At 43.2% G+C, this 24429-nt stretch overlaps 1 protein-coding gene across 10 annotated transcripts in view; it reads left to right on the top strand.

Annotated features, from left to right (window-relative positions):
* fbrsl1 (fibrosin-like 1) overlaps positions 1 to 24429 on the top strand; it is a 329368-nt gene that overhangs the window by 203340 nt on the left and 101599 nt on the right. For 7 of the 10 annotated variants that reach the window (XM_035948759.2, XM_023271541.3, XM_023271547.3 and 4 more), the window contains exon 5: positions 15138 to 15167. The exons of the other annotated variants lie outside the window; for them this stretch is intronic. In XM_035948759.2, the coding sequence (XP_035804652.1) occupies positions 15138 to 15167 (30 nt within the window). The remainder of the gene's footprint in view (positions 1 to 15137; positions 15168 to 24429) is intronic. 10 annotated transcript variants of the gene reach the window in all.

Here is a 24429-nt window from a genome sequence, read left to right as displayed (position 1 = left end):
TCAGTCCTTTATTATTCCCAGAAGAAGCAGCACTCACTTTTGTCTCTGTGCTAATAATAGCCATAAAGTGTGATCATTCCAAAGTGTTAAAATGCTCCCTATCAACATTGGTCTGTTTTCGTTTTGTTTATTATTCATCTTGTCCAATTACCATTCTAAAGGGGGAGTGTTTCTTGCCAGGCGCTGAGGGAATAAGAGATTAAAAGGCAATGAGGAAACATCTGTGTCTCTGCTTTGCCACAAATCTGCATCTCATTCCTACCACTAGCATTCAAATAGACGGCGCCTACAATGCAGGGAAAAAAGTAAAACGCCAAGGCGCATAGGGCTAGCGAATAGAAGGAAGGGTTACCATAGAAACACATACCTCACATGGGTTTATGGGCTGCATCCTATCACATGCTATCAGGAATTACCATAAATCTTCTTGCAGCGAGGGCGGTGGTTAAGGTGCACCTCAACAGTGAATGACAATGTGTTGATCTCCACATATCTGGAGAGATGCATCCAGGCTCTTTAAATCAAGAGGAAAATGGCATCAGATTTAGCGTGTGACAATAGAAAGATGGAGAATGCCTCTAATGCATTTCCTTTCATGAGCCTGTGTGCAAACAGATATTGAAAATCAGAGAGAAGATCCTGCTCGCTTTTCCTTTATATTCATGTCATTGTGGAGATGAATGATTGCAAAATCAAAACTTAGCGGAAAAGCAGAATGTGCCACAGAGCCCTGCATTTATGGCTGATAATCTTTGACTGGGTGTCATCATGCTTATTCCATTCATTCGCCGTACAGCTGTCTGCACAGAGCCAACGCCAGCAGTGAGAATTGTGTCAGCGCGCAGCGGTACATCAGTGCAATTTCCACAAATGGCATCTTTCCCCAAGCTCCCATCCACTCGACCTCTGGCGCTGAGCGACGACGCTGAGAGCATTATCAGATGTGTTTGAGCAGCTCCCGTCAGCACGACCCCGGTGGGCGGTGCAGATATCGAGTGACCTTTTCTGCATGGCTCCCTGATATTAACGCAATCTCCCCGCCTTATTACCATGGGAACATTTCACAGAGTATTAGACTTAATAAATGACTTTTTCCTTCAGTTCCATCTCTCTTCTCCCTTCGCCATTTTTCTCCCCCGTTCTCTCCTGCTCTGCTCCCCTCGTCCTCCGTGCTCCTGAGCCGATAACCCGACCTCCCCAGGGGCCCGGCCTCCATAATCGCGTCAGTTCATGGCCCTCTTATTCCAGCAGAATTGCTTAATTGGTATGTGTTCTACATAACTGTTGGAGTATTAGACTCACAAATGAAGGTTAGAACCTCAGTGCTTGTAATCGACTGAAAGAAATTGATTTGTGCTCAGCTGCCCTTCTGGGACGAGACTTTATGGTTCTCTGAAGAAATTGAAGCTTTTATAATTGTGTGTTCTTTCCCCCTCTCCTCTCCTGGTCTCTCTCTCTTTTTCTCATTTCCTCCCTGCTAACTGCTTTGTTGACATTCATCAAAAGGCAAGTCACCAGTAACTTAAAGGTGATACGTCTGTTCCTCCATGTTCCAATCCACTGGGCGTACAGAATGCAAGATGCCAAGCGCAGAGTGCTGAATAGTGAATATCTCTCCTTCTTTCTAATCATAGTTTAGGTGCTCTGTCGATGGAAATCTGATTGCATTATGTGTGATCATGCAGAAGGCGTGAAGTGGCATCATATTAACCAAACCTGACCAACATAAATTGTCTTATGATTGATCTCCTTTCATTGTGTGGTGTTTTAAGGTTTTGAATCAATAGCTCGGTGTGTGTGATTAACAAGGGTCTAGTAATGAGCGACTCGATGGCCAGATAAAAATGAAAAATGCCACATACAAACACAGATTTTGCATTTACAAGGACTGCACTTAAGTCCATCATGCAGTTCTAAAAATACAAAGAAAGGTTTATATTTTCTTTGTCTCTCAACCATGCAATGCCTAGCGTTTTCATTACATTTTATTAGCTTGTGTTTCTGCCCTATAATGTGTCTACAGGATAATAGTTCGCTTGGTTGCTTGAGTCAAATAAAATACACAGAAGGAAACAACACAGACTTAATGCAACAAAAATCCCTCGTCCAAATGAATGAGGATGAAATCAACTGGACTTAACAGTTTATCCTGCAGGACTGTGTTGCTGCAGCTGTCTGGCTAGTGTCTTATGCATGACAACTCCCTCTGACTTAGGTGACCGTAGATTATTTATGCCTGCTTTCCAGGTGGGCAGACTCAGATGTGCTTAGTGCAGAGGTTCGCTCAACGCAAAATCACATTTCACGCTTGTGCTAATGTCGCCCGACGAGTGAAGAGGAGTGAGAACTGGCAGGTGGTGTTTACAAATCAGAACACCCTGAACCACAAGCCACCCTGACACCAGATGCTGATTTGATTATGGGGCGGCATGTAAGAGTGTATGAATGTATATAGCGGGTGAGCTGGTGCATTCAAAGTCGATTAAGTGAAACAGAGATGAGTGCCGCATTTATTTATTCTGTTTGGTCCAAATGGAGGTGTCATCCTGGAGATTGATGAAGGCTTTTCACCACATGGGAGCGGTTTCAGGGAGAGATGGAGTGTGTATGCTCACTTTGGATTTATATTTGCAAAATAGGACCATGTTTGTTGCTTTTTTCTTCTAGGGGTACATGCTTCCTTGTGAAGATGCTCTTTTTGTGCGTTTTAGGAGCGGTTGCTTTGCTTTAGGTGCTATCTGTTTGTGTTGGGATAAGTTTAGCAGAAAATGAACACATACACTAGTGCACTACTTTGATGTATCTGCCCCTCAGTGATGTAAATTATAACAAAGAAACTTTCCTGAATGCTGATTGCATGTCATTATTGCAGCATGTTAAAACTGCAGTTCTTTAAAATTATCATTTTTGGAGAACTTTCAAGAAAGTCGTTTTTCTTTTGTCAAATTTAGGTTGATAATACATTAACCTTTAGAAATCCAAGCAGTTTCTGAGCATTTTTGATCCCTTCACATTTTTCCCACTGTGGCTCATTTCACAGAAACAGCACAGACATTGGTAGAAGTAGAGAGAACTCAAAAATGTATTTTGTGCAATATAGTTACAATTACAAAAAAAAAGAAGACATTTCTTTGATTATTTATTTTTACAAAAATTGAAAAACATGGAATCAACATGTACAATAATTTTCAATGGGATCACAGGTGTTACCAATACTGGGTTAAAAAGAAAAGGTAGCTCTACATGCTATTGATGGTTTACTGTGTATACTACCAGTCAAAAGTTTGAATACACCTTCTCATTCAACGGTTTTTATTTCGTTATTTTGTACATTGTAGATTAATACTGAAGACATCAAAACTATAAAAGAATACTTAAGTAATTATGTTGTAAACAAAAAGTGTTCATTTTCAGTATTAATCTACAATGTAGAAAAGAATACAAATAAATGAAAAGCATTGAATGAGAAGGTATGTCCAAAATTTTGACTGGTATTATAAATTTTTACAAACTCTTTTTCATACTACTCTGCACATCAGATCATGAAGGATATTTCACCATGCTGTATCTTTCAACAACTTGCTGACAAGTTGCAACCAGAAGTTGTTCAATTTTTATTTGTAATGATGTATAGTAATATTTTACATTTTGGGGCTGCACGGTGGATAGGTGGTTGCCTTGCAGCTAGAAGATCCCCAGTTGGCGTCCCGCTCTGGGCCTGGGATCTTTCTAAATGAAGTTTGCATGTTCTCCCTGTGCATGCATGGGTTTTCTCCAGTCCTCTACACTTCACTACAGAGGTTAATTTATAATTCTAAATTGTCCGTAGGTGTGAATGTGACTGTGGTTGTTTGTCTCTCTGTGTAGCCCAGTGATAAGTTGGTGACCTGAATGTCCTCTGCCCTCGCCCTAAGTCAGCTGGGATAGACTCCAGCGCCCCCATGACCCTAATGAGGATTAAGCGGTGTCTAGATAATGGATGGACTATACATTTCTATACGCAGTAACCTGCAAATGTGTGTAGACACATTGTTGGCATACAGAATCAGGCTAGAAACTATCTACTTAGCAGCCCGGGGGCCCATAAAAAACATATAAACTCAGTACTCAACAAAGCAACAAATTGTGCAAGTATGTACACTACTATTCAAAAGTCCTTATTTTTGAAAGAAAAGCATTTTTTTCAATGAAGATAGCATTAAATTAATCAGAAATACAGTCTAGACATTGTTAATGTGGTAAATGACTATTCTACCTGGAAACGGCTGATATTTTAATGGAATATCTCCATAGAGGTACAGAGGAACATTTCCAGCAACCATCACTCCTGTGTTCTAATGCTACATTCTGTTAGCTAATGGTGTTGAAAGGCTAATTGATGATTAGAAAACCCTTGTGCAATTGCGTATGTTATCACATGAATAAAAGTGTGGAGTTTTCATGAAATTGCCTGGGTGACCCCAAATTTTTGAACGGTAGTGTATGTGCAATGTAAAATCTTAAACATGAAAAAAATATGCAGTCAGGATCTGTAGCTGTAATACTCATCTCTTACAGGTGGTTGAAATATCACTTTACTTGCCTTTGGGTGGCACATACACCATATGTAGTGTAGCATAATCTACTGCTATTAGTTTTCTTGCCTATTGGTGGCATTGATTGGACTGGAACTGCAGTTGTGGAGCCGTTGACACCACAGTGCTTCAGTTGGATGATGTTGGAGGTCGTTTTCAAAGGCTTGCTATGCAGATAAAGTGATAAAGCTATAGACGCAGGGCCATAATGTATAGAGAGATAGTTTTTTCATGGTGAGCACAGATAAATGACAGATGATGATAAGCTGATGCAAAACGGAATGTTGTGGTTTATAGATATAGTGTGGTTTATAGATGGTCATGAGCAATCAGAGTCTGCATGCTAAATGCGATTACAATGCATCTCAAATGGAACGCCACTTATTATGTGATTCATTTCTTTGTCTGTCTCCCAATCCAAAACTACTCAAATCAAAAAGGTTAAATAAAACGATACTTTTCTTCTCTATTTCTGGAATTTTCTTGGTGAAGTACATCCGGTGTGTAATGTGTGCATCATAGATTATGTTGATGACGTGTCTTGGGTTTTGGCGTAAAATGTCACAATCCAGTACTTTCTATATGCAGAGTTTTCTTATTCTACAATTCTTGATAATTGCTAGCAGATGCAAATTGAGCTTTGCAGCAGTACCACTCAAATCCAACCCTCTAATCAACTCTGTGTGATTTAACAGTGCATCCTAAGCATTAGTATTCCAGAGCTGGATCCCTTTTGGATCCAGGCTAGGATTATCCAAGCTCTTAACATCTTAGCTAAGCTGGTTAACACCTGTTTTTATTGACATCTGAACACCATTCTAGGCACCTCGTCTTCTGTGGTTTTAAAAGATCTTCTCTTGGTCTCTCCAGAAGGGTAGTCACCACTGTTCATCTCGGCTACAGCCCACATAAATGACTGTTTTTCCCACCACAAGCATTTGTAGCAGCTCAGCAACTTCACTGAGGAGATTAGGTGTTAAATCAGTGAATTTACATTCTCACAAGCATTCTTACTGCAGCCTCTATTTATAAGATGGCGGCATAAGAGGAAATTCACTTTGATATAGATATAAATCACTTGTTTCAAACAAGGTCTAGTGAGCCCAGAGTATTTTTTTATTCCAGGCCCAAGTCTAGACATGAGCTACAGTTTCAAGAATCCCCTTCTTTACTGTACATTCTTGCTCAAATGCTTTAGAGTAATTTGCCAGGGAAAGAAGAAAACAAGCTCTCTTTATGTGTTTATTAGGCTTAATATTTCCATTGGGGCCCATGTTTGCCCCAGTGTAACTGATTTAATATTCTATAAAATCCACTTAGGCTGTTGATACAGTCTGGGGGATTCTAGTTAGCAGTGGCTGTGTAGACCCAGAGAAGTCCTCAGACTTCTGTGTGTGTCTCTTTCAAAGGCTCTTGCCAAGGTCAGTGGGGGAAACTTTGAAGAATGTCCCAGGATTTGTCTAAATCATGAGGTATGGATCCTCTTAAGCGTTGCAGGCATTAGAGCTGAGCTCTATCAATGATTCCATTAACCTAAATTCCAAACCAGGCTTCACAACATGACCATATTAACCCCACGGATTTTGCCAAGCTCTTGATCCCTCGCTATTTAGATAGACGGGAATGAATGGTCACTCACATTTGTCTGGCTACTGGCTATGTTTCCTGCCCCAGACGGGGAATTATCTGTAATGTGACCCCATGTTTATCTTTGGCCTTCGTGTGTCCACAGGTTTTCTGGTTATTTTTTTCCAGCCCTATAACTGTAGCAGAAGCTGATTAGGCAGTGACAGCGGTGATGTGAGATGATAAGGTATTTAGAGTGGACAAGGACAGAATCCCAATCTGCTGATTTTTTTTTTTTTTTTTACCTTTCCTAGATGAACAATAATCATTTCAGACTGAAGATGCTGGAACAAGCAGAGAAGAGAAAGAAACGAGTGCCTGCCTTCATTAGGACAAAGGGAGGGTGAGCAGGAGAGCGTCTGACAAGCCAGTAACGCCTCATTGTCCCTGATCTCAAGTTTCATAAATTTCCACGGCTCTCGTTAAAGGACGTGTCGCTGCTGTCACCAGGCGCTAACTCGTTATCTCCTCAATGCCGTAAAACGCTGTAATTAACATTCAACAACTGTAACCGATCCAGCATTCCTCTTCTCTAGCCGCTAATTGCCACACTATTGTGTTTGCTCATAAGTGGGCCTTTTGTGTGTGTGTGCTTGTGGGTACACATTTCTGTGGATCATTTTGATTGTAAATAGAGGTGAGAAAGCAGTCCATCTGAGCTTAAAGGTGAACAGAGCTCTCTCTGCTTTCCTTGCAGGAGTCATTGAGTTTCAGTGACAGACAAAGACTCATTTAAATAGTTTTGCAGAATATTTTCACAGATATGTGGACATTTTAAATGCCTTCTGCCCAAGGCTGAAATTAAAGCTTTGCCGGCAGATGATTGTAGTTGACTCCTCATGGGCAACACAACCTATATTTTTACCGTTGAAGACCACATTGGAGGCTCCTTTTGTCGAAATCCCAATTACTGTAATTACAAATTTCAAGGCAATGCCTGCCTGTGGTTGTGAGGATGCCAAGGATACTATTATTTAACAAGATGCACAATTCTCCTTTCAGCCATGCATGAGTGCTTCTTTTAATTCCTCCATTCAGTCAAATATAACCCCTAGTTGGGAATGTATAGCTGTCACCCTGCTATCCGCTCACTACTCTTAGTGATGTTTTTCCCTTTTGAGGCATTGGATTTTCTTTCATTGTTTCTTGTAGATCTCCAGCGGTGTCAGCTCTGTTTTAGAAGGAAGTGTTTTTGTTTTCCCCTCAGCTGCTCCTGTCTGACCTTACTGGAGCAGCAGCCATCACAACAAGGCCTTATGAATAATTAGTCTGGGTCAACTGATACTCTCCGGCTCCGCACACTGCTGTCATCTACCCTGCCAGCACCAGCCAAAAGCCAATAAACTGTGTGCAATTCTGCTCAATTGAATCAGTTGATGCAGCTCTTGTTATTTGAAGGTAACTGGCTAGATGTAAGTGGATACTCTTGCTACCCTCGAGGCCAAGTGCAGAGCGGGAGAAGGGACGTCAAATTAGCGGTGTCGCAGGGGCCACGTTCAGAAGCTTCTATGGTGGTCTGTCACAGATATGCAATCACCTGGTGCTTCATATGTATGCTGCTGGCTCTGCTTTTCATTCTCTAGGGATTAGAGTGAATGCCAGGCTAAGGTTTCCTAGAGCCAAGACGGACCACGAGGACAAACAAAACCAAACGGCTGCATAGTGTTTCTTGTCCCGGTTTCATGTTCGGGTCAAAGGAGATGTAGTGCAGGTGTCTGGGGATTCACGGTATACGGATGAGCCAAAAGCTTTACTGTCAAGCACATGGTGTACTTGTCTACTGTTTGTGAAATCGTTTCTTTTTTGGCAATAGAAGACATTTTGGTAACAAGGTTTCTAATCGTTTACACGTATCCAGAACAATTTTCCTGTCAAAGTCTTTGGACGTCTTCTTGTGAGATTAGTACCTTTATTTCTTATATTGCTTTGATCAATATAAGATTCTTGAGTGATTCCAAAATCATTACAAGGTGTTCTATGAATACAGATTGTTACACTCATCAGGTTATTTTGATGTCTTGTGCTCTGGTAGAAGCATCTGCTTTCATTGTTTCAGTTCTCATTTATCAAGTTTTTCCACTGTGTACGCGCCACTGTCACTAGCTACGAAACAAAACGTAGGTGTTTATTTCACAGGACTAAGCTTCAGTTTGTGTTGGGCTGTGGCTGAACCCCATATATAGATAACCTGTTCTTTTAGCGACTTGCAGCACCCTTTGTGGTTTCACATGTTTGCACATTAGTCACATAGGTTGTGGTTTTCTCTCATTTTCACAACGGCTCACCACCAACGAAACTGCTGTAGCTGCAGAGTTTGAACTCTCACTGCCTCTTCTCTCCTTCCCGTTAGAGTTCTTTAGAAATTGACACTATCTCAAATTAAATACCAGTTATTCAGATAGAGGACAACAGTCAAGTGAAACTATCTTTTGGCACTCTTTTTGCTGTCAGACATTTGGATGTCACAGGATGTATTTTTGACCAAATAACAAACATGTTTAGTTATTTGCCTTGTGATAAAATCATGCATGCTTCTATTCATTAGAAATTCAGTACATGGAAGGCCCCTTTCCTTTTTAGGTTGTTATCAGCGTAATACCCTTAGGCTCAATGAAGAATCAGTGTCAGCTGATGTGCAGCAAAGACACAAAGACTTGCCTTCATCTAAAGTGCTAAATTGTGTGCTTAATTCATTGTCACGCTCATATCGGCTCTAATTTGACCTACAACATCAACGAGATTGTCAGAAGTCGCCACACGGTCTTGATTGGACATAGATCTGGAAAAAATCATCTCTGACTGTGATGAATTTTAGATAAAGATGTTGGAATACCACTGGAGCAGAAAGGTCCCTTTAGAAGCACCGTGAACAAAGAAGAATTTATTCTCCACAGGGGTTTGCAGACGAGAAGATGGAAAGCATAAATGAGGGAAAGTGTCACCATATGGCATTTTTTGATCAAATTGTTCAGGATAGAGCCAATTTTAATTTAGGCTAATGCGAGGAACAGTATCAGCCATTTACCAAGGGTGTCTTATGACTTACTTGACGTACTTCGCTCAGCGGTCTTGTGCTTTTACTCTGCAGTTTAAGCTCACAGAGTGGGCCAAGTGCAGAGACAGGGTAATTTTAAGAGCTCCTGTACTCCCTGTTTAGTTCATGAACTTCAGCGCCCCGCCTCCACCCTTCCCTTCAGCTCCTTAAAGTACAACTATATTAGTATCTCCCAGAGAGCGTCAAGCAACTCTGCTGCTTCTGTTTACAGGCTATTCAATCACTCTAAGTACTAGTGGCAGACTGATTTTCTTGGAAACACATTTGCCACAGTTCCCCCTGGTGCTTTACATGCAAGGTATTTATCATATGAAAATTTGGAACTGTCTGGCTTGCCTGTTTTACTAGCCTTGTCCTAGAGCTGACTGGCAAAACATTGTAATATATGCACCGCAGTCAAAATGGAGCATAAAAATATCCCAGAATACTGTGAGATTTACACTCTGTCAGAGGGAAGCGGTTACTTTTATAACACCATTGCACTGGAGGTAACATCTTACAGCTTACAAGAAGTCTCCAGCTAAAAATGGGTCATTTCTTTTATTTGTTTTTTTCAGTTTTCATTAACACACAGAAAACAGTTGTGTACTTTAAGCAACAATCCAGATGAAAACAAAGTCGGTTTATTGTCAGGCGTAATGTGTAGCTGCTGGAAATACTGCAGTGTGCCACCTCATGTCGAGCATTTTATAACCACGTAGTGCTTTGGTGTGTGTGTGTGCATGTGTGTGTGTATGCACTGGTGACCTCAAACCTGGCGACAGCCCCTGTTAACAGCTGGTTTTCTGCCAGTTTTTCTGCAAGGCTATGAGAAAATTAGCTGAGCTGTGTGGTGGCTTGTAGCACCCTAATATAACATTAAGCAGGGTGACCGAGCTCACACAAGATTGATGACTGTTGTCTATCCCACTGCACTTTGCATCTTTAGCTATGAGGTCCTTGTTCTCAAGGTCACAGGTCACAGGTCACATTCATAAGCTGACACACATGAAGCCTTTTTGACACCGCGGTGTGTTCAATCCCCTTGGTTAAACAGAGGGTAAGGTATTTCTAATAATAACGCTATGTAGGTTATCATAAGGAGATCTAGTTTAGAATTGCAATTTCACATTCACGGCATCTGTAGCCGTTGTCCCATTATAGCTGAAATGTCTATTCAAGTCATTGCTGAACTCTAACAGAAGGTCAACCTGTGAGACCCTCCCAGCATCCATGTAATAAACAACACCATGAGGATTGAGTGTCAGCATGTTTTTAGTCATGCCTCCTCTGTCCTCACCGCTTTGCTCTTTTCCCTTTCTCGGCCTCCCTCTGACCTGTCTATTTACCCAGCATCCCCCTCTATAATGAAGAACGTTCGTTCATCAGCCATGTTTAAACTGCAGACAGGATTAACTCAGCTAAAGACTTAATGCACATGCACAGTCACCCCATGCTCTGTTTGCTGTTTCCAGGCCACAGATCGTCGAGCGGATCTGTTAGGCTTTCCTCTCCTCTCATTCTCTGTCTTTCTGGGCTCCTGAGGCCTCCGCCTCCTCCTCCCTCGTCCTCATTTCGCCTGAATTAATTGAGTTCTCATTTTTGTGAGAAAGCTCACAGGAGGGCTGTGTGAGGAGAGAGAGAAGAGTGATAGAAAGAACGAGAGAGACAGAGGAAGATCAGTGGCAGAAGCCTAGGGGGCATCGTTTTCCCAGAGGTAGGCAGTCACCAGTTTCCTGGGGGATGCAGAGGCCCCTCCACTGTGACTTATATCTTTATCCTCTCTTCAGTCATCTCTCAGCACTTTAGGGAAAAGACCCGTAGGCTGGTGGTCAGGGTCAGGCAGATGTGCTTCTTCAACCCCCCTGGACTCATGGGAGGTTTCCACCTAATTTAAGCTCTTTGTGTCTGTAAAGAAGAAGTAGACAAAGTGGAACAATTTCTGCTAAAATAAAACAACCACCAGTGAATGACTTCACACACAGACACCTTAGCTCATGTACACCACTGTTTCTCACGCTGCTAGCTAAAAAACTAGCAAGCTCAGCAACAACCACACTGAATCACACAAAAACCAACCAAGCAGACACTTTACTTGAGTGAAAGTAATTTTTGGAAAACACTGTCCTTTGCCAATGAAGTACATTGTGCAGGGTTGATGTGACGCTTCCCTACAATAAATAGAAACTAAATTTATGACCCAGTGACAAACTGGTGCCACTGCTATTGAAACGAGCTGGTTTATAGTCATTACAAACATTAGAGATACAAATAGCACATGATGTGCACCTGTGGGCTCCACCTTGGCCTGAACCCTTTCAATTATACACCATTACAACTTCTTCCTCTGCAATATTCATGCACAGGCAGATAACTCCTTCTGATGTCTTAGGTTGCTGTAAGTTGAGATAAACACTAGCAGAGTTGTTACAGCCAATCACCCGCCTCTATTCCTCAATGTCACTGCCGTAGCACTCAATAATTCAAAGCTTGGCGGTAATGAGCTCCCCGTAGGCCCTGTCCCCAAGGAGCCTCCCCACTGTGCCTCCACTGTAATGTAGTTATATCTCATGTCAGCTTTCAAATCAATTACATTTCTATCTGATGGCTATGTAATTGCGCCTGATTGAGTTTTTGGCACACAAGCCAAGTGTGTGGTTCCCAAACTCAAGCCAGTCAAAACAGGAAGCTTCATCAAATGAAACTGTATTTCATCCTGATTGAGGCTGCTTGCATGATAAGCACAACTGTAATTATGATAATAATAACAATAGCAATCTGTGTTTTCTCAGCTTTGTTGTTTTTTTTCCGTGCTCTCCAGATGAAGTTTTGCCCCAAGGACTACGAACAGCGTTTACTTTACTCAAGATGCAAAGGCTGATTTGATTGTTTGTAGCATGTGCAATTTAGTAGATTAAATGCAAACCATAATGCCTTTGTATAAATGCGGTGTTTCAGTTTGTTATAATGCAGTAGATTTTTTCCGCAGGACTACACTCCACACTGTGCCTAGGGTTATTTACATGTTGCTTACATTCTGATGTCGAACATATAGTGTACCGCTGCCAGCAGAAGTCGTACTGTTTTGGCACAATGCCTGGAGATAACAAGCCAACCTCTTACCTGCAGCAACTAGCTGACAGCTAAGGTCAGAGCAGCGTTGTTGTACATGTCAGATCTTTTAGGCTAAATTTTATTTACACAGATTGGATGGATTGATAGACTGATGGACAGATAGACAGACCGTCAACAGACAAATAACAGAAGATGATTGGGTGGATAGATGAATATACACATGGATGAAAGAAAAGGCGGACATACAGTTGGATGGGAGGATGAATGACTGGACAAACGCATACATGGATGGACGGACGACTGGACATTGGGATGGATAGAAGGAACAACACAATACATGCCTGGATGGACAGAAGAATTCTCTAATGGAGTGGTATTGAGATAGATGAGGGGGTGGATGCTGTGGTTAGGTGCATCAGCAACTAAATAGTGATGAATTGTGGCTGCTGTCAGCAGCACTAAGTATAACAGACATAGTAAAGCAGCCTGGCTCATCCATAATCAGCAGACACAGATGATTGTCTTCATGCCAGAAGAGAACTTCTCTGGAAATAAAGCACTCAGAGCATCTACCAATCTGTCTTTCTATCCTCACTTCATCATCCCTTTTCTTTTTATATCCCCATACTCCTGGTGTTCTTGCCCTTTAAATCTCTTCACTTGTATTATTCTCTCCTCTTTTCTCTTCTTAAGGCCCTGCGTCTCTCTCTGTCTGTCTCTCTCGCTCACTCCGACACTGTCTTTTGTGTTAACAGCCTTCCATTTTTTTGCAGTGGAGGAGCCACTGGGTGCACATCTACAATCTTGCCTTTCATTTCATGGCTTCTGGAAATGGATGTTTTACTGCCTTCATTAAGGCATGCAGCAGTCAGCGCTGTGTTTTCCCTCTGAAGTTTAGCTCCATGAACCTCGCCATTAGAGGACATTATGGCCCCAGATTTCAGGGCACAGTGGAACACTGTATAATTTGATTAGTGTTATTAATCAAGTGGAATACCGTTCCTTTCGCCCCCATCTCCCTCCCCTCCTCCTCCTTTTTGCCATTTCACTTCTGCTTTCAAACCCTTCAGACGCTCCCTTTCCTCTTCCTCCTCCTCTTATCCGTGCACCACTGTTGCCTGCACTACAACACACATGCAGTGAAAGTGACAAAAGGCCCCTACTCCTTCCCTTTTAAAAACAATGATTTACCACTTGTTTTTTTCTCCCCCTTCACCACCCACCACCCCTCCAAGACATGCCCCCCTCTCTTTTTACCCAGGACATAAATCAATTGAGATGAAAGTTCCATAATTGTGCTTGCTGGGAGGGATTTGAGCAAAATTGCACTATGAATTTTTTAAAGGGAATTTTTACTAGCTGTTCAGCGAGACTTGGGCGGCGGAGGAAGGTGAGGCCATGAGGATTTATGGGCCTGGATTCTTCATTACTGAAGTAATTTTCCTGCAAATGATAGTGCAGCACCCTGGAGGGGGGAGCGCTGCCCGCCTGGGAGAGTACAAACCTGCTTAATCTCTCGTGGAGAGAGAGCAGCTCAGAGCACTAATATCATCTGTAAGGGACTGAGGCTCCATTTGTTCACATCTAAGCCACAGCCAGTGTATTTATGATTCACAGTAATTGATTGCTCAGATTTGTTCCTAGAGTAGCATTACAAGTTGATTGCATTATAAAGGATAGTTTTGTTAGAACTGCAAGGAAGTGCCCCTTTTACAGTGCACCGTTTTCACCAGACATTTCAGTTTTCAGTACACAAAGATCAGTGATGGAAATATTCAGCTCTTTCACTTAAGTACAAACTCCAATCCAACTATGTAAATGTATTCAATGACGAGCAAAAGTCCTGCATGAAAAATCCTACTGAAATAAAAGTAGATTTGTATTGTCAGCAAAATGTGGTTACAGTATTAAAATAGAAATACAGGTTTGGTCTGCCTGACTGATACATTATTATATGTGACATCATTAGATTATTAACAGTGAAACACCAGCAGCATGTTACTGTTGGAGCTGCTGGAGGTGGAGCTGGTTTGAACCACTTTACATCCAGTTTTATATACAGGGACAGCAGATAAATCACTTCATTAATGGGAAAGGAGAGGAGAAGAGGATGCGTTCTGATCCACAAATCTGTTTTCGTTTTTTGGACGTTTCCTCTAATCTTTGATTTTTGCTGAGGTATTGGATCATTTCAATATTTATTAAAATAAAACCATGTGAGAAGTTTAGAGGCAAAACTCACTATTTGGTGGAGCTTTTAACAACTCATAGACATCTGAAATGTGACCCCAACTACACATGGCTTTCTGTAAGAATCCAAAAAGCTTGGAAACCACTGGCTTCCTTTTTAACAAGGTGTTGTAGTTTTAAAGCTTGTTATGTTATCCATTGTGTAAAATCTGCATCTCAAAAGTAACTTGAGCTTGCACTAAAGTAGAAAGAACAATATCTCACTCTGAAATAGTGGAGAAGAAGTAGCAGAAAACGGAAGCACAGTACTTGAGTAAATGTACTAAGTTACTTTTCACTGCTGGCAAAGGTTCAAACTGCAGAGCTTCATAGGTATGCTAGCTGTGTACTTGCACTGCAGTAGCTGAGAGATTGTGTTACTGCTTCCTCCATTTTCTTTCATCCTGTGGTTGATTCGCTGTAGTCTGTTTGTAGATTGTATGTTCATCCTCATGCTGCTTTACACCTGCTTTGCCAAGCTGTCATATTGTCTCTTCAGCAAGGGTTTCTGCCTTTCTCTCTGCCTTTGGTCTTTCCTCCCTCCTCATTTTAACCTTTCTCAGTCCAATATGGCTGATGTTCTGTCTCCATCTCTTTAGGTGCAGCCAGCTGCAGTGGCCCTCCTCAAGGTTAGTGTGTCCACGATGCCAGGTCTCATTCTGTATACTGCCTGCTGTCCAGTCAATTTTACAGCTCAGTAGCTTGAGAAGCAGAGGGGCTAAATCTGCTGCAAGAGGGAGAAAGAGAGAGAGGGGAGGAGGAAGGGAGAAACAAAATTATTGTGCACCCTGTCACCGATTGAAGTGGATCTCATTCCAGGCACGCTAACAACTCAAGACAATTAGTCACTTCTCACTAAGCCAGACCTGAGACTCACTTGAGGACCAAAAAGAGGCAGGGAATAGAGGACTCGCTAGCATGCCTAAGCACTGCAGCTACAGGCGTAACTCAGTGGAGAGTGTGGCAACTTAAAGATGAAATGATTCTGCAGGAATTTTGCTGGAATTGGCTTCTCTGGGCTTTTTGTGCAACAGAAAGATAGAAATATGATTACAGAACATGACACTGGGATTAATACACTGATAAGTCAAGATCTAACCAAAGTACTGCACCTAGAACTGAACCGTGTCTCTGAAAATGAGTTATGATTCTTTATATGGGCTCGTGCTTCACTAATAGTTCCATGACTAAAGATATTTACTACATTAGTTATAAATTTCTATCTTGATCTATATCAATGGCATGCATGTCAGTTGTTCATAACTTCTTTAAGAAGACAGAAATGCCAGTAGCCCATTACATTCCACCTATTAGTCCATCCAAGGTAGTTGCCAGAGATGAGCTCTGAAGCTTCAGCCACCACATGCTCCTGGACAACACTGAAGCATGACTAAGGTGGGTGGTGCGTGGATGATCAGGGAGTGGGAAGAGTGAAAAGTTTGTCCTGGGCCCTCTGTGGAGACGCAGCGTGACCAATTGAGGTGAAGGGGATGAATGAGGCCATTCACTGGGCCTAATGAAAGAGCTCCTGCTGGGCCTTGAATGAGGGTGGGCCCATCTGCACCACATAGGCGTGCACAAACCAGTGACCTCGAAAATTACCCAGGAAGCACTTTGGGGCAATCACCCCAGCAACGGGCTGGGGTTTGCATGGTAACCGGGCGCTTCAATCAGTGCCAGGCAGCTTCTTAAACAGAGGAAATTTTCTCTCTGTATTGAAGAAGTCCGTGTGAAATCAACTTTGAGGGACATCCCCCAGTTGTTTTTTTGTTTTTTGTTTTTTTTTAAATGGGGGAACCGCCACTGATTGTTCCATGTGAAAACCTCCAGCAGCTCTCACCATTTTTGAGAGGTGTGGAATGCTGCCCCACAGAACTTTTCCCCTTAAGACACAAAGGCCTGTTTGTCTTAGCTACATATGTATATGAGCTGTCTGGCTGCATATGCACTGCTATGTGTGGGCTAATTAGGTTTGCTGGGTGTACAGTAGCAGGTTTAGGAGGATTTGAAATACATCTGATTACAAGGATTACAGATAAGCAGAGAGATTCCTTCAACACCCCTGGGGACTGGACATTAAGTTTACAAGCATCTTCAAGGATCTGGTTCATTGGGTTTTATCTGTGTTATTTGGTTTAATATATTCAGTCTTGATGAGCCAGAGGCATGCAGGTCATTGAAGTTCCGTTGCCGTCTCCGTTCCCTCATGGAACTTTTGACAGCGTGAAATGACAATCCGCCCCTGCACGCATCTCCCACGTCAAAAAGTAATGAGATTGTGCTGCTGGAAATATCACTACAAAGCATCAGGCCTGCACTCGGGTCTGACTGCACCTTCAAACAGCGCTGCCTGCCAGCTCGCCTGCCTCGCCTGCCTGCTGTAAAAGAAACGAACAAAAACAATCAGAATCAGAGACAGAGAAACGGCAAGGGAAGCTCCCCACGCTGAGACAAACGAACACGCCAGGGCCTTTCATCCTGAGAGTGATTAGCCATCCGAAACGTTTTAAAACCCCGCTTTGAGTGTGTTCCTCAAACGAAAGAGTTCCATTGAGGAGTGGTGGTGAGATGTTTCTCGCTGGGAAGCGCCAGTGATCTAGTCTCTAATTGTGGCGTCGCTGACAAGGCTGGTGTGGCTGGGAGCTTTTTAAGCGGGGCTTTTTGCTACGCTCTTGTTCCCTTCCTGTCAGATCCACCAGCAAAGGCACCAAGGAACAAAAGGGCCCCTCAGATTCTGTTCTTACATCCATCTGCCTATTGCTTTGTGCATAAATACAGGCCTAATTTAACACACTAATAGTCCCTGATGCTGGCCTAATGTGACTAAAATGACAATAGGTGCTGTAAATGTGGTGTCTAGTTTCAGATATGCAACAAAATCAAACAAAGTTTTCAGTCTGTACAGTTGCTGCTGTTGTCTTTCTTCTGCTCTTTCATATATCACCGATCGAATTCTCAGCTTCAGAGCTGATGTGAAGATCCTGACACATTGGCAATAGTGTTACCCTTTTTCTGCAGTGTAGCAGGAACAAAGTCATGCTCAAGGTCTTTGAGCAGCGTTCAGCAGAGCTGGTAGGAGCTTTCAGAATTTGGCATGAAAAACTTTCCCGGATCCTCTACTGTTCAGAAGTCAGGTTGTCGAAGGTGTAAGGAATGGAGGAGAGGCAGTTGGAAGAATCAAAGAATCAGTCAGGGTAGGGGGAGCAAAGAGGAGGAGTCGGAGCGGTAGAAAAAAAATAGGAAAGGAGTTAAACACGAGCTCATAAAAATCAGTATTATAACAACATTAATTGATGCTGCTGAGTGCCATATGTGACGCCATATGGAATAGGTGCCCCAGAGGCCTGCTATAATAGACAGCCTGCAGTGGTGCACACAACTTGGCACATTTACAAACAAGGGACGTCCCATTAATATCAGCCACACAGACTGAGCAGGAGACAGTGAGAGAGGGAATGAGAGGGTGTTGGAGGGACGAAAGGAGGGAGGGAGAGGGTGAGAAAATAAGAGATGTTTTGTTTGGTTGCCATCTTTAGATCTCCTTTTGTTTTGTTTTTTTCACCACTTGCGTCCTGTTGTTATTTTTTTTTACCAAATTAAGAGATTTATAATATGTGCATATAAATGTGCCTTTACAATCTGAGCTTCTCTACTCCCACGCTTCCGTAATTACTGTAATAAATGGCCCTTCCCTTCTGGGCTGATCAGACCGCCCTCTGTCCACCCAACTGTCACTCCCACCACAGATGCCCAGTGGCTCTTTCTCCTCGTGCACACACACACACACAGACACACACAGTTCGGCAGGTGAGATGATTCATGGCACCCTGACAAAGGTGGCATGAATGATCTCTGTTTAACCTCGCTGTGCCTAATTGTGGGGCAGTTGGTATTTACTGCTGCTGTCTACGGTTTCCAGTTCTTGTCGCTCGCCGCAGTGGTCCTCCTTTACGCTGCATTGTGTCCTATGACATGTGTTCATGTGGGCAGGAGGGCACTAAAAACATACCTCCGCCTTGTCAGAGGCATGTTTTTGCCTGTTTGCTTGTCAGACTGAATTTCATGAAACTTAGTGGAGAGTTTGAGTGTGGGTAAAGGATGAAGCTCAGTTTCTTTAAAACTGCAAGATACTGCAGTGGCCTTGACAGAAGACAGCGCTCTGAGTGCATAACTAGCTGAAAATAATGCTAAAGAAATTGTTAATAGATAAATTGTGAGCAGTTTTGCGGTCTCTACTCTTAAAATACAGTGGGTAAAATGTTTGGGTAATGGATAAGTATATTGAAATGTATAAATTGCCAAGTATATTTGTTTTCAAAACTGAACAATCTGTGATTATTGTTCCTACTAATAGCTGTAAAGGCTGTAAAATATCCATCATAATGCCTTCAGTCAAGATACGTCATCAAATTTGCCTACCGACATTCACAAACCCACAATATTCTCAGTCAACAAAGGCATATGATAAAATAAGAGGCAAATCATCCCATTTAGATGGAGAAAGTTGATCTAATCAGTCATTACAACTAATAAACATCTCAACACCTGTAGAGTGTTAAAACTGACAAACGTCAAGGCAGCAAAGTGGCTCAAATCAAGTTTGAAGTGTTTGAAGATGATCCTTTCATCCCATTAAGTTGCACAAATGTTCCCTGTGATATTATATGATGTTATCATTAACCCTGTGAGTGTCAGGAGGATCCTGTATCCTCTTTGATGGCCTCGTATAGCCTGGACGTACATGTATGCTTTTTGCGCGAGGCTCTTCTGACTCCTCTGACATGCTCAGAGCAGCGAGGTAGAGGGAACCTTATGAAACAGAGTTGTCAGCCATTCTGTTGAGTTTCATAGAATGTGAGGCGAAACAAGAAAAGTGTACAGCTGTTTCCTCCCCGACACAGAGGGAGGCAGATGAAGAGCAAAAGAGGGAAAAGAGAAAGAGGGAGGGAGGACGAGGGAGAGCGAGAGAGAGCTCTCCACTCTATGATGTGCACTGATGTAGCTGCAGCTCTAGGTCAAACGCTGCCAGTGTTTTGTGTTCATCTTCGTCTCGTCTCCCCAGTGCTCCTTTAAATTATTCACAGCCTGAAGTGTGCAATGTGGCTGCCTCCTTCTTTCCTCTCTCCTCCTTCACTCTACATAGCTCCGTGTCTCTCTTTTCCTGTTCCCATCCCTTCCTTTCTCTCTCATGTGACGGCTTGTTTCAGAATCCCCCCAAACCCATCCCACATCCACTCATCTACCATAACCCACCCAGCTTTCATTACTGACTCCATCTCTCACACTCCTCCTTTCATCCCCACTCGTCTCTCGCTTGATTCTCCTGACTGCCAGACTAGAGCCAGCCGTGCCTTTTTTTGGGGGGGAGGCTGCCAGCTGTTAGCATCAACCCGATACTTGGTAGCGCCTGCTCTCCCCTTTTCTCCTCCCTCACTTTCTCTAATTTCATCCAAGATGTAGAGGTTTTGAACTGACAGTGTGTTCTGCCGCTCTGCTCCTTTTTTCTCTCGTCTCAACTCTTGATTTGAATTGACTTTATGCTCATTTTATCTAGGTGAGGTGTGAGATAAATCCCAAGTGCACACCAAATCCTCAGGCCAGTCAGCGCCACTGATTAAAGAAGTGCCCGTCAGTCATTTCACCTCTAACAGACTGCCAGTCCTGCAAAGATGAAGGGAATGGCAAGAGACCAAGGACATGGCGTGACCAGGGCTAAGCAACATGACGACATATTCTGTAAGACAGTCAGAGTTTGTCAGACGTCAGAGATTTGGTCGCATGAAGTGTCTGTTCTTTGTCTGTTGGAGTTTCAGACTATTGCAGGCAGTATTTCATTGGCAGGATTATCAAATAGGATCGTTCCTGTTTGCTTATTTCATTTATAAATAGTGTCACATTTCAGTTTCCAAAATATACTGTCACAATATGTACAGAATTTGTATTAAACTAACAGGGAAGCAGATTAAGAATGCATCCATATTGCTCCCAAAAGTGGCATTCCTATGCAGTTAAACTCATTTATATTTTGAATTTTCAAAATAAATGCGTTTTTCCTTTAAAAAGTAAGACTTTGATGATGCGGCAAAGGCTTCTATTTTGAATGAATTGTGGGACAGTTTTTCATATATTTGGTTTTCACTCACTTGAGTTTAGTTTTCATTCACTGTTTAGTTAACTTTAGCAACCAGTACTACATGGGTAGGTTTAGACAAACATCACGCTTTGTTTGACAATGTTAACCACATGTTACAAGTTAAGTTGAGACACCAAAATGGTCTGTCTAAAGTATAAAAAATGCAGTTCAGGGTAGTATAAAACCCGTTCACAGCAAGTTCAAAGCTTCTCCTCCATTTTCCGAGTTACCAGGGTGAAGAGTCCCCCCCTATCTCTTATATGATTGCTTGGCAGAAAAGTGGTGGATCGTAAAGAAATAAAAATAAATTGCAAAAACATGTTGATTTGAAATGTATATGTGATGCATCACAACTAATCGAAGTCCAGCAGAAAAGACATCATTAAGAATGCAGTTTAGCTGTATAGACGTCATTTTTGGGAGAGAGAGCTGATATTGCCCAGACCGAGGACAGATGCACCACCGCTGTCTGAAACTGTGGGCTTCTAACCCCCTTGCTTTCATAACAGATTATTATTATCATGTTAACTAAGAAGATGCAACTACCAGTCAAGTCCTGTTTGGACAGCAGGAGTTGGAGGATGAGGTGTGCCCCTCGAGGCCACCTGAGGAGAGAACAGAGTGAAGAGTATCTGAATCTGGTTCCAGCCGTTGCCACAGGACACTCATTTGTAATTCTGTACTCTGCCTACGATAACGTTTGATCATTGCAGAGGGGGGACAGAAGGTACAGGGAGGGGCAAGGGAGCTGAAGCTTTTACCCTCTCCCTTTGCTCCCCCTCCCCAAACTCCTTACCCGCCCTCTCGCAATTGCTGTCACCCAGTATGAATGCCCCCTCTGGCCCGATGACAAGTCTAGCGTGAAACGCTTGGCTGCCCCCTGAAATTAGCAGTAGAGCCCCCCGGCGGCACATGCTTCTCATGACCAGCACACAGTGGGCCGCCGCCAGATTCTTTTCATTATGGCTGTGGCCTGCCAGCCCCCTGACTCTACCCCCTTCTGCCGCTTCCTCTGTCCCACCCTCCCTCTCCTCCTCCTTCCCCCTGTGCGTCGGCCAGAGCTCAGTAAACAGCATCTGTAGTGCTCATCACATTACTGTCGTAGGGAGGAGAAGGAAGGAGGGAGCCAAGTTCTCTGTGGGTGTTGCTGTTATTTCTGTGTATCTAAGTGTCGTTACGAGTGCATACAGTACGCCATTTCGTGTGAACACATATAGTATGTATATGCATATGCACTGTGTGTACATATCTGTGTGTGGTGGCTTGACAGGATTAGTGAGGGAGAGAGTTAGTAGTAGCAGCACAGAGAGTGAGAAAGAGCGAGAGAGAAGGGGAGTAGCAGTACAGAGCAATGCCTGGAGGCTCAATCTGTTCCTCACTGAGCTACATCAGTGTTAGAGACGGCGGCTCGGGCCGCGGGGAAGCCTCCACTCGCTCCATCAAACTGTCAGGCAGCCAGCGGAGCTGCACAGGGAGACTCTCAGCTGCCCCCAGGGCCAGTTCAAGTCAACATCCCATTTCCTTGCCTCCTCGCCTAATTTCTCCTACGCCCCGACTTAAATTTCCAATGCCCAGTGTCTGCTGCTGCAGCTCAGCAGCAGCGGGCCTGGGGCCATGTCAAAACACTGGGAGGTGCTGAGGGTAGTACATGTGTGTATATGTGTGTGCGCTCACCTCTGAAGGCGAGATAGCGAACTAGCTCCAGTCACGCAGTCCGCAGAGACAAGAAAAAGCTGGGGGGGCCATATGAAAGACAAGGTGCAAAAAAACATAAATCAGTAGGTCTTTTTTTTCCTCGCTTTCTCTCTTACCTATGTCCCCATTTTTCTTTCTCGACTATATTCATAACACAGTTGTGTATTTCCTGTCCCTTCAGGTTTCTGGCAGTTTTCTTCTTTCTCTCTGAGCTGAATAAATGCTCCCTCTTCTCTCATACATCTGCCATTACTGTCTGTTTTTCCCTCACCAAACTGCTCCAGGGATCGCACCAGCAGCCCAGCCAGCTCTGTCACTCCCCCAGGGTTTCGCTGAAAGCAAAGGTTGAGGGATTTCTTGTTGGAGAGGACAAGGCAGTCCTTTAATTTAGTGAGGAACAGGGACAACTCTTCAAGTTTATCCACAGTGCTATCACCATCAATCTGTCTGTGTACCACACCCCCTCACCCCCTTTTCCTCCTTGACCTCACCACCTACTTTGCATGGAAGTGAACAGAGTGCAGCTCGGTCTCACTGCTGTTTACATGGATTCTGGGTAATGTTGAAGTCTGCTTAGCTTGGCCCCGGGTCACAACTATATCTTTCCTCACCCTGTCTTGATTTACATGGCCCCCGCTGACTCTTCCCTTAAGTGTGTCAGCTCTAAACCAGAGGCCTCTGTGTGTCTGCCTAATGCAAAGAGCATTTCTCTGAGCTTGTCTTCTTCAATCCTCCTTCTCTCTCATTCTCTCTGTCCTCTCTCAATGGGCCTCTGTGAAAGAAGCTTTTGCTGAAGCCGTCTCTGTTTGCACAGCCAACTCCGAGGTCCCAAGCTCAAATATGGTTTTGCGTGAGAGCCTGTCTAGGCCTGCTGGTCGATATCATTTCTGCCCGGCAGAGCTTTTTCTCTCAATCTCATTCCCTGTGGGCTCTACATCTTCACTGGGATCAATACTTTCCTAATCCAGAGCTCCGAGGCTGACCCTGGGTAATCAGCTGACTTCCCATGCTGCCTGCTGGGGAGGTGAAGGGTCAAATGGCTGTATGGATTTGATCCTGTGATCAAATCAGTTTGCTTGGTGTTGCTTTCACATGTAGCTAGTGGGGTCAAGAGCAATCACTTGATTTTTTTTTCTCTCAGTGGTCGAGAGAGTTAAATGCAGTAGCGCATTCGTTGCTATGTGAGCCAGATAAACCCTAATATTAATACAGCAAGTTCCCAAAGCTTTTTTTTAGTGTAACCCCATTTAGGTGCACAGTAGGCATGAAATTGTAAGGCTATGTGAAGCATGAAAAGGGATTTATTTATTTATATGACTATTTTGATGTTATTTCAGCCCACTTATATGTTTACACATTTGTAAGCACACATGAACACACCGCCTCCACAGATTTGCAGTGACTCATTGCAGAAGGTGAGAACATAAGAACGTGCAACAACCAAAAAAATCCTGCTGATAAATTATTGAGGATGAGTTGAAGTAATGCCTCACCCTTTGCCACGAAGCCAAAGAGACTTTCAGGTACCCTGCTGATGATCAGGCCTAGCAGGAGGTCCCCCCAGTGGACCTGACTCTCTGCATCCACGCCCCATCAGAATGGCCACGGCGCTTACGTCCCCACACCTCATCCCAGCATCTGCAGGAGGGAAATTGCGGGAGAAAATTGGTGTTGTTCCACCAGTATCCGGCACCGCTTTGGTCCTCGACTATCTAAATGGACCATTACCCCCTCTGTGTGCTCTCACTCTAGGAGATCTGGGTTTGTCAGAAGTCTTCTTTTACAATCAGGGGTATCTCAGTATACGTCCCTGGAGAATTTTTTTTCTAGATTGAAGCCATTTCTTCCATCAGTAGGAAGATGTCTACATTTTTGCATTGGTAGCTCTGCACTTTAGTCACTTGAATAGCAGATCAGGTGAAGTAGCTGTTGTCTCACTGTTGTCAGGATGTAATAAATATATCCAAGTCAATACAGTGTCGACATTGATTTGGCCATGAATGGGAAACAATAGGTAAATTATCAGCAGAATGCTGCTTGTACCCTTTCTGTGTTTTCCTTTT

This window comes from Amphiprion ocellaris, chromosome 6, assembly GCF_022539595.1.
Source record: "Amphiprion ocellaris isolate individual 3 ecotype Okinawa chromosome 6, ASM2253959v1, whole genome shotgun sequence".
NCBI classification, from domain to species: Eukaryota; Metazoa; Chordata; class Actinopteri; family Pomacentridae; genus Amphiprion; species Amphiprion ocellaris.
This window is presented reverse-complemented; position numbering and strand designations above follow the sequence as displayed.